The sequence below is a fragment of the Kryptolebias marmoratus genome, linkage group LG5 (assembly GCF_001649575.2).
Source record: "Kryptolebias marmoratus isolate JLee-2015 linkage group LG5, ASM164957v2, whole genome shotgun sequence".
In the NCBI taxonomy this organism is placed as follows: domain Eukaryota; kingdom Metazoa; phylum Chordata; class Actinopteri; order Cyprinodontiformes; family Rivulidae; genus Kryptolebias; species Kryptolebias marmoratus.
The window spans coordinates 19,024,042-19,033,970 of NC_051434.1; the positions used below are offsets into that span (position 1 = coordinate 19,024,042).

At 42.8% G+C, this 9,929-nt stretch overlaps 2 protein-coding genes across 3 annotated transcripts in view; one reads left to right on the forward strand and one right to left on the reverse strand.

The window, feature by feature from the left end:
- Positions 1 to 989: 989 nt before the first annotated feature.
- Positions 990 to 3,854, reverse strand: rpa3 (replication protein A3). Its single transcript, XM_017404858.3, has 4 exons — positions 3,692 to 3,854; positions 3,503 to 3,577; positions 1,282 to 1,393; positions 990 to 1,191 (listed from the first exon to the last, which is right to left on the reverse strand). The coding sequence occupies exons 1-4, from the start codon at positions 3,788 to 3,790 to the stop codon at positions 1,109 to 1,111; spliced, it is 369 nt and encodes a 122-aa protein (XP_017260347.1). The 5' UTR covers positions 3,791 to 3,854; the 3' UTR covers positions 990 to 1,108.
- A 186-nt stretch (positions 3,855 to 4,040) lies between these two features.
- The window catches only part of umad1 (UBAP1-MVB12-associated (UMA) domain containing 1), a 13,300-nt gene continuing 7,411 nt past the window's right edge, over positions 4,041 to 9,929 (forward strand). Inside the window, exons 1-3 of one of the 2 annotated variants that reach the window (XM_037975746.1) lie at positions 4,041 to 4,303; positions 4,547 to 4,638; positions 8,349 to 8,437. In XM_037975746.1, coding sequence (XP_037831674.1) covers positions 4,557 to 4,638; positions 8,349 to 8,437 — 171 coding nt within the window. In that variant the 5' untranslated portion in view covers positions 4,041 to 4,303; positions 4,547 to 4,556. The remainder of the gene's footprint in view (positions 4,304 to 4,546; positions 4,639 to 8,348; positions 8,438 to 9,929) is intronic. The other variant, XM_037975747.1, reaches the window with a different exon arrangement.

Genomic DNA, 9,929 nt, shown 5'->3' on the forward strand with positions numbered 1-9,929 from the left:
TCTGTGACTCTGAAAATCCCAAACCAAACCCAGAGTTTCCCCACTGATCCTGCTTCGCAGTGCAACGCGCTGATCGCTTCAAATTTCAACGTCAGGGGTGAACGCTCATACTCAACGCTGGCCACTTGGGATCAGATAAGACAGATTACACACCAGTAGCAGGTCTGAACGGGGCCCGTTTTCTGCTGGAAGCACATCCAAGTGTTGCTAGATTGGTTTCTAATCTTGTCAGAACTGTACAATTTCAGCAGTTCTCTAAACTGTGACACTTTGTGCATTCAGACATCTGATCTGTTACAAGCATGCAAGAGTTGGAGAACTGGGACAGTACAGGTTACATCTTCTACTTGCACCTCTGGGCCTTAACTGCGACATCCAACAGTGCAGACCGGTCGCTGTTTTGGTATTTGAAGAAGGCACCAGTACGATTTTAAAAGTACAGTTTAGGTATTTTTGCTTTCCAAAGTCATTGCAGGAGATATTTGGCTGTTCAAATGTGTTTTGTTATGACTTGTTGAATACGGAGCAAAGTTTGATAGTGTTCACATTTACAGCAGAGTGAAACAAGAATTATTTCAATGCTTTACATTTGAAAACTGCTTTATTCGTGACAGACGCAGCTCGCTCTGTCACCGCCGCCATATTTCTGCCGTCACTAAAGATAAAAAAAGAATCAAAATGTCACATGCAGCAATGAATTGTGGGTAAATACTTCGCCGAAGTCCACCTGGATGCGGACTTAGCCAGAGGGTGGATGTAGTACACAAAGGGGGAGGGGCTAAAGACCACTCCACACTCAAACTCTTCAGCATGAACGAGCATTTGAAGGACACGAGGGTGGAAGTGTGAGTATTGGGACCGGGCCAAAGACGACAACTATCCACTTTGGTCTCAGACTAGCCATTGGCTCATCAGTCCTTGTGGACGTAAACTCCATTTTGTTTTGTTTTTTTCAGACTGGGACCTATAAAGAAGCCACCTAAATGTTGTCAGTTGTATAGAAATAATTTTATTGCAAAACTTTTTTACAATTTTCCCCCCTCTTTGTTACAGGAATTAAGCACAACAACAACAAGAACAACAACAAAACAGTCTTAACGTGGAGGTTTTAACTACTGGTCGTCACCTGGAAGGGGTAGTACTGGGGGAAATCGTGAAGGACCTTCACCGCTTCATTGTAGAGTTCTAAACCTGAGGGAGAAATCAAATTGCGCCGTGATTCACAAGCGACGACTGCCACTGTAGTCCACCTGCTTTACTGCTCCGTCGTGTGAAACGTACCGAAGGGAATACCCTTGTCCTCTTGCAGGATGTTGTACGTGGTGGCCATCAGAACTCCCTTGTTGGACACCATGCCGATGACCTCCACGATGCCGCTCAGTTCTTCTTCGAGCTGAACAGACAAAATTAAATTTAAAACCCAACCAATCTGTCATGTCGAGTTGCCGTCATTTATAAAAGTCTTGTTTACAAAATAAAGTGGACTAAATAAACAGAAGGCATACAAAAAAAAAATCACAAAAAGGACCAAATAAAAACTTGATCCAGTCAACTCAGCATCTGCATGTTAACACTTGAACTAAGAGAACTAATTTATAACATTCAGACTTTACTCAGTTCTGCAGAAACACTATACTATACCAAAAGCTAAGGAAGTCCACTTCAAAATCTTTCATGAGTTTACCCCTCTGAGGAATTCCTCAGACCTCGTTTTGCAGTTGATGATAACACTTGTTCATTTTGTGACGGTATTGAGACGACAGAACACCTTTTCTATGAATGTATGTATTATAAAGCTTTGTGGGATGATGTGCACAGCTGGCTTTTCCCAAAAATTCCAAACTTACTTGAATTTTCTATGAATTAAATTATTTTTGGATCCCTAAAAAAAGACAAAAATAAAAACTTGAAAGGATTTTAAATGTAGTACAGTGGAGTGTGGCTCCATCTGCTGGCCGACCTTCAACATTACAGTTGCATGAAACAAAGGGCAAGTTCTATGTGCATCTCAAAACTTTTGACCATTTTATTTAAAGACATTATTAATATTTACTTGTGTTATGGTGTGATTGTGTCATCAGTAGAAAACCCCATTTTCTAAAGAGCTGCTCTTTGTATTTCTCAAGCATAGAAACACATTCCTATACTCATTAAAGCAACTAAACATACACTGTTAATGCTGCCTCCGCCTACCTTATGTGTAAACATGTACATCCCTGAGTTTCCCCCCCTAATTGTTACACAATTACTACCTCTCCAGCTTTGGAGACGCCTGTCTCATATGGCACCTTCTCTCAAATACCCCACTGTTTTCACACTGAATTGGGCCTCGATTATGAAACGCCCAGCCCCGTCAGAATTCCCGTGAAACAGCACAACGTCGATGTGATATAAGGCCTCACAGCCACGTGACTTTAGGAGACCTGACGCAGAGCTCAAAACGCTGTCACAACACTCGTGCATCGTGTGCTCGAAACAGTGTTGAGCGAAACATCACTGGTGTCCTGTTCAAATGTTTGGACTTGGCTCGTTTTTTAATTCAAATGACCGTATTTTCCGGACTATAAGGCTTACTTAAAAGCCTTCTCAAAAAACGACAGTGCGCTTTATATATGCAAGAAATCGTAATGGTTTAGTACGACTTTGGTAAACTACAAAGCCGCACCTCTCACAGCATTGAGGTTCAATTATAGTCGCACAGGGCTCCGCGCACCGCGTGCAAACCTGAGCGAGCGGTGGAGGCGTTTATACTTGACGCTTAATGCACCTTATAGTCTGGTGCGCCTTATATGTGACAGAAGCTTGAAAATGGACCATTTATTGACGGCGCGTCTTGTAATCCAGTGCGCCCTGTAGTGTGCAAAATACGGTAGATACTACGGCCAGGTCTAGTTAATAAGGTTGACCAGGTGTTTGGTCTGAGTCCTGTCTTATTGTGGTATTTGTTAAAACAAATTTGTGAATTTCTCGGGTGCGTTTCTGTTGATATTTCCCGACACGGAGCACAGTAAATTCAACTTCCAAGTACAACCGGAGCCTCACATACTCCCCCTACACACAATCATGCAGGTTTTGATTTTATTATTTTTGGCATCAAATAACTAATTACAACTAAAAAAATTTTTTAGAATAATGATTACTTGAAACACCAGCACAATGGTAATAACTAAAATCAACAGAAGTCGACACTTAGAGAAAAAAACAATTGCATATATAAAGTGTATTACCACTTGTAAACTTATACGGCGGACTGCCACCAGGGGGCGCGCCTCCTGTTTAGACTTCAACTTCAGAGTTATATCACTGTTTAGCTATAAGATAAGTGCAAATTCACACGCGTCATGTTACATTCATGACTAAATATGACAACACTCCCAAAACACATTAAATATTGTTTGAGAAATAGGGCTGACTTAGTCACTTAGAATAGAGGACAGATGACAACATACATCAAATCTGACACCCGATCAACAAGACCTGACTTAATTTTTAATGCACTCACTGGTTCATTCAGTTCAACTGTTGCGGTTTGTCCTTCTCCGTCCAACATGGTGAACGTCTTCCCGGTTGAGTGAACCTTCACAAGCAAAAAGCAAACACTGCGTTACGAACATACCGCGGTAACTGTTAGCCAAACGCGTAGGAGTAAAGACACAACTTATTCTTCGAGCTGTGTGCAAAGTAACCCGACCTTTTCGACGCGACCGAGGAAACACACCGGTCGGTTGATGTGCTGCGACAGCATGGAGCAGTTAATTCTCGGTTTGGGAACATCCAGGATGCCTGCCATCTTCGCGGGTTCCTTCAATGGCGTTTGCTGGGCTCGGACTCAGAACACACCACCGCGCGGGAAACCTAAGTGAACTTATTTATATGCTACGCTGGCCCGCGCGGGCGGAGTCTCCACACACACGGTGTAAAACACGAGAGGAGTTGCACTGACGGCTCACGGCGGTGTTAACACCGAGCGCCTCCTATCGTTTGTGACGACACATCCGCGGTGCTCTAGAATTCTAGTCCCCAGAAACGTTAAAGAAACATTTCCGCTACATCTAGCAAGCGGAAGGATTTAAAGCAGAACCATTAATGTCATTATTAGTTTCCACGAAAACACGGACCAAATTGATATCGGTGTCCCAAACAAAGAACACGGATAATATTGTTGAAAGTACCGAGCGAGTGTTGTTTAGGATATTATTTTAGGCGAGCAGCGGTGGAGGAGGAACTAACCACCAAGTGGCACCAGGTGAACCACGACAATCTGACTTTATGAGCGCTTTTCTCAACTTCACAGGCCTCCACAGTAAGAACATATCACTTTCAAAAAAGATGACTGTCATAAATATACATTTAAAACTATAATAGGATTACACGTCTGTAATAATGTTATATTAAACAACAAAAGTCCGAGTGCTTGTTTTATTTAGCACAGTTAAACAAAGGGTGAGACTAACTTGACGTCTCAAATAGCGATTTCAACTTTAACTACCCACTCCGGGTGACATTCTCTTGAACTGAAATGTTCATTTATTTGTTTGTTGTGCAGATAAAAGAGAATGCTTAGCTTTTTTGGACTCCGCAAGGACTCGAAGAAGTCGACACCCGAGAAGGAAGTCGATGGAGGTTTTGTTATTGTTGGTAAGAGCTCAGAACGCACACGGTCAACAGTCCTCCTGGGAGATTACCATGTTTTTGCTGAGTCTTTCAGGGCAAAAACGTGAAGCGATAGTATTTAAAATGCACCTCCTAACTGGGGCATGTACTGGAAAGCATTGCATCACGGTGAACAAGAAAACAAAGCTAATGTTGTAACTTTGATTTCCTGTTTCTTACCAAATCGAAACGACTACTAGGAATAGTTGTCCTTAACGAATAAACCTATCACCAATGACTCATCGGTCACTCATGGGGTGTATTGCTAACACATTCAAATCAACTCTTAAAGAAACAAAAAATGAAACCAAACACAGCACAGATGTTATCTGCACACCCGTGAATAAAGAGGTTTACTAAAAAGCAAGATTTCCCATGTAACCATCTACGTTGTGCTGAAAGTCAGAGTTTTCAGAGTCATGGAGGACTTTGTGGAGCATGACGAGATTGCCATGATAACAGAGGCTTAACTCATAACCTGCTTGTGAGCAGGTTAAGAGATTCGGTTAACCGTCAGGAAGAAACGAAACCCATTCACTTTTTCTGCGTCGTTGTACAACACTTACAGCAGCACTTCTTCTCGCTCACTTTACGATCTAATTGAAACAGCATCCGGAAGCCAGGCACTCTGCAAAACCCTAAAAGATATTGAATCTATAAATAAATCGCACTTCAGAAGAATTCTGTTTCTATGCCTGCACACATCCAGTAAGTAGCTCATTAATATAATGATTGCAAGAAAAAAAAAATCTTGATGAGTAGCTAGCTGTTTTGCATGTCATCATATCCAGTCCCAATAACATATATTTCCCTTAGCAGCGTACACGTAGGAACACCGACATATAAATAGCATTTTTCATCACCTTAAACTGATTCAGGATGCAAACGCTGAAATCAGGCATGGGGATTATGGTGATTTATCCTAGACTTGGTTCACATTGCGCAGTTTTGGGCTTGAAACAATTGTAGGAAAATCTTTGGTTGTGGCCTTGAATCTGTGGTCTGTGGTCTTTCAGAGTGGCAGCCTCGCCAACAGCCTGTTTGGTCAAATAACAAGGAGTGTTGCCATTAGAAACTGGGACTGGCGTCTTTTTCTCAGCCATGAGCTAATAATCAGGGCATCAATATTAACTTTTTCATTTCCGTTAACTGTTGGATGTTTGTGGCGTATGCAATTCTGCTGCAGCGAGAAATCATCCAGTCCAGCAACTAACTAAAAGCTAATACTTTTATTCTGCTGGAGGCAAGAGGCACACTTCTGCTTTATGACACATGACCTAGGCTTCATGATCAACACAAAGACAGGATATTGGCAGCGGTAATTGCAAATGCAAGCATGGAAAGTAGAGAGAATAAAGAGAGAGCAGAGGGTGGAAATGTGGTCACCAAGTCCTCCAGCAGTCTGAGCCTATAGCAGCATAAATAATGAATGGTTTAGGAAACCCAAGCCAACCCTATTTATAGGATTTATCAGAAAGAAAAGGCTTTAGCAGAGTCTTAAACGAAGAACCCCGTGGACTCTCATCAGTGAGATTCAGAGGTTTTATAACAGGGCAGCTGTTAGTGCAGCTGTTACGGCGTTTTGATGGCGTCAGTTCTCATTAACAAGAACACGGCAGCCTGCCGAGGCAACCACCTGAGTCGCTCTGAGAACTTGAGCCGTGAAAACCCTGGATTTGTTGAAAGGGTGATAGCCTGTTTGGCCACGGTTCTTCATAATAGGAGAGGTGGAAAACATACACTAAACGCCTTACTTCCCTAATACCACGAGCAAACACGAAGGTGACTCTATGATGATATACTGGGGATGATTTACTGTAGAAGACTTTAGGAAAGAATGATTAAAGTAAAGCTCTGACACTATTTCCTGAACTTTTGAACAGAATGACAGCTAATTTATATATAATCATTAAGATCCAAATCCTTTAATTTAAACAATATTTAAATTGCACGATGTAATTTTTCATTTAAGTACAGTTTTTTAACATAATTGAAGAAGTTCTTCCTCCTACGATTTCTTCTTTAACCAATCATTTAATCAGTTGCCTTTTGCGCAGATGTTGACACCATTTGCTTTAACAAATTGTGCTAGCATGCTAATTCATAACAGAAAATATGGCTTAAATCTGTTAAATTAGCTTCAGGATCATGTTGGATGCCTCCAGTTTAGGATTTCTCAAACAGCCCGTTGTCCTAAGGCCTGAAAGACCGCTTCCTTATTCTGAGTATTGGGGCAAACACTTGAGAATATACAGCATATTGGGGTTCTTTGAAGTTCCCACCAATATAAAAACAGTGATATATCATAATCATGCCACTTTGTTCAAAGCGCCTATAGGTTTGAAATGAACTTATTCAACGAGCTGTTTCGATTTTCAGGATTCTTTATCACCGGCCGAGATCAAAGTGGAATAATCCAACTTCCCTTTAATATCCACCAAATTTCAACACAAATATTGCTGCATTTCCTGTACTGGGAAATCAAAAACCCTTTTCCTTTTGCTTTACTGTTCTGTTAGATTTTTAAGCAGGCGTAAAGTTGACTTATGATAGAAGTTAGCTAACAACAGCCATTTAAAAGTTCGAAGAGCAGCTTCGGTTGAGAGAAACGGGGTTTACTTCCAACAGGACTGATGAGCTAATGGCTAGTCCAAGTGGGGCCAAGTCCAAAGTGGACATTCAAACAACTCGAATCCCCAGAATTTCATAGCGGGTTCACTTGAACGCTGTTTACGACCCTTTACATTGCTGTCAATTTCAAAATTAACACTTAGTTCAAGGAAATTCTATTTGCAAGTGCAAAAAAAAAAAGCAGCAGCAGCAGCTAGCTGTTACACTTCCGGTGCAGCCTGGGGGCACTTCTATCAGGAACTTCACAACATTTCTGCCAGAATAACCAGGGAGTGCAAAACTCAGTGTAAAGGTTTTTAAAATGGCCTTCACACAAACTGCTATGAAGTTTTAAAGACTAAAGTTGTTTTTCAGACAATAAAATCTGCTTTGGACGCAGATCCGCTCGGACTCTTGCCATTGTATACCAACCTTTAAACTTTTACAGCCTTATGCCGCCGTCAGTTTTTGTGTCGGATAGTTATTCTGTCTGAAACATTGTGAAAGTTTTCCTGGAACGGACCCCAGCCTGCACCAGAAGTGTACCATCTCCCTGCTGCTGCCGCCACTTTTATTTATTTTTTTATTTTTTGTGAGCTTCCAATCCCCCATTTACCTCCAGGTACGTAATGATGTGTAACGCAGAGTTGTAGCTGTTGCATGAATGGCGACAACATGATTGACACCAGCTGACCGTACGGGGCTATAGCTCAGTCAATTTGACAGATATTGAGCTGAAATCTGATGAAGTAGTAGCTGAGAGTCATTCACAGCACATACTCTGAGCCTGGCATCTCATGAGAATGCCCATGTCATTTTTCAAGGTTTGACCAACATGGCTACAACTCCTTCGTTTCGCAACAAAAGATGATCTCAGTCTAAAACTCTGGCATGAAAGGCGGCAGGTGACGTGCATTCAGTTAAGGAATGCCGGGCCTTTATTATCTGCAATATTTCTCTCTGAAAACAGGGGGTCAAACAAATTTCATTGAGGACTTCTCGGCGAGATTAAACATCGCCCTAACTGTGCCACTGAACTGCCGGTGGCCTCGGTTCATCGTCTGCATCTTTTGTTTGGTCCGCAGGAGAGACGAGTAGTGAAGAGCAGAGGCGGAGGACGCCGAGCACGAACGTCGCGCAGCCCTCAACAAATGTCATAGTGCAGCCGGCAAAGGTGAGCTTGTGCCCCGCTCTTTTTGTGCCTCAGTATAAGCAGTTGTCCTGTTCGGTTTGTTGCCGATCTTTGATTCTGACCGCGTTAGAGCCCAAACGCAAACCACGAAACTACACTGGAACAAGGAGTGCATACTGTCCCCTGGTGATTCTGCAAGTTTGTTCACCTACAAAGAAACAAACCGTCTCTATTTTTTTATGGGAGTTTCGTTTTGATGGGGAGAAACAAAATAACAGCTAAAAAATCCTGAGTAAAATACAAAAAGAAACCATACAAACTGATTTGCATGTCGAGTGGACCAAGTCGGCAGTTTGATCTCCTTTAACCCAGTCTGAATTCTGGATTCCACGTATTGGGTATGTGACCACGAGGCATTTATGTTACAATCAATCAATCAAAAAAATCTATTTTAGTCACTTCGAATCTTAGGTCGTAAAGCACACTGGTCCACAGAATCAGTTTCTTCCTGTTCCAACATCTCTAACAATCGTGGGTAAGCCCAAAAAGCTGGGAAAGGATGTCAGAGACAAGATGGTCGATTGGCACAAGGCTGACAAGACCGTCAATGAGAAGTACGGTGAGAAGGCGACAACTGGTGCAAATATTTGGAAATTAAAAAAAACAAAAACAAACAACTGATCCCTTTTGTCTGGAGCTCCATGCAAGACCGCGTGAGGCGAGGGATGAGCCCACAGCCGCTCAGGGGAGCTTGTTAATGATCTGCAGGCAGCTGGGACCACAGTCACCAAGAACACCACTGGTAACACTCCGCTGTGACAAATCTTGCAGCGCCTGTAAGGTCCCTCTGCTCACGAAGGCATCGTCTTAACTTTGCCAAGTGAACATCTGAATGATCCCGAGAACGCTTGAGAGGAAGTGCCGTGATCAGACGGCACCAAAATTGAGCTCGATGGCGTCAACTCAACCCGTCACATTTGAAGCAAGAGAAATGCCGAGCGTGACCCAGAGAACATCGTAATCCTAGTCGAGCACAGAGGTGGAAACATTATGCTTTGGGACTGTTTTTCTGCTTGGGGTACAGGACGACTTCAGTTCATTGAGTAGCCAATGGGGGGGATTTACTATAAAATCTTAGACAAGAACCTTTTTTTCAGCCCAGAACAATGGACAGCACAGTACGGGCCCTGCTGAAAGCCCGGGATGCTGCCTACAGGTCTGGAGACAGGTTGGCTTATAGCAGGGCCCGGTCGGAACTGAAAAAAGGTATTAAGCAGGCCAAGCTCCAGTATAAACAGCAGATTGAGGAACATTTCATCAACAACAACCCCCGAAGCATGTGGAGAGGCATTAGAACCATGACAGACTACAAACACAGCACCCAGCTGATCAGCCGCGACCCCACCCTGCCTGACACCTTAAACAGCTTCTTTGCCCGCTTTGACACGGCGGGCAGCAGAGAAGCCGTACATCTACCCCAACTGGAAGAGCAGCACCAGCCCCTAGTCTTACAGAAGCATCAGGTGACGTCTAC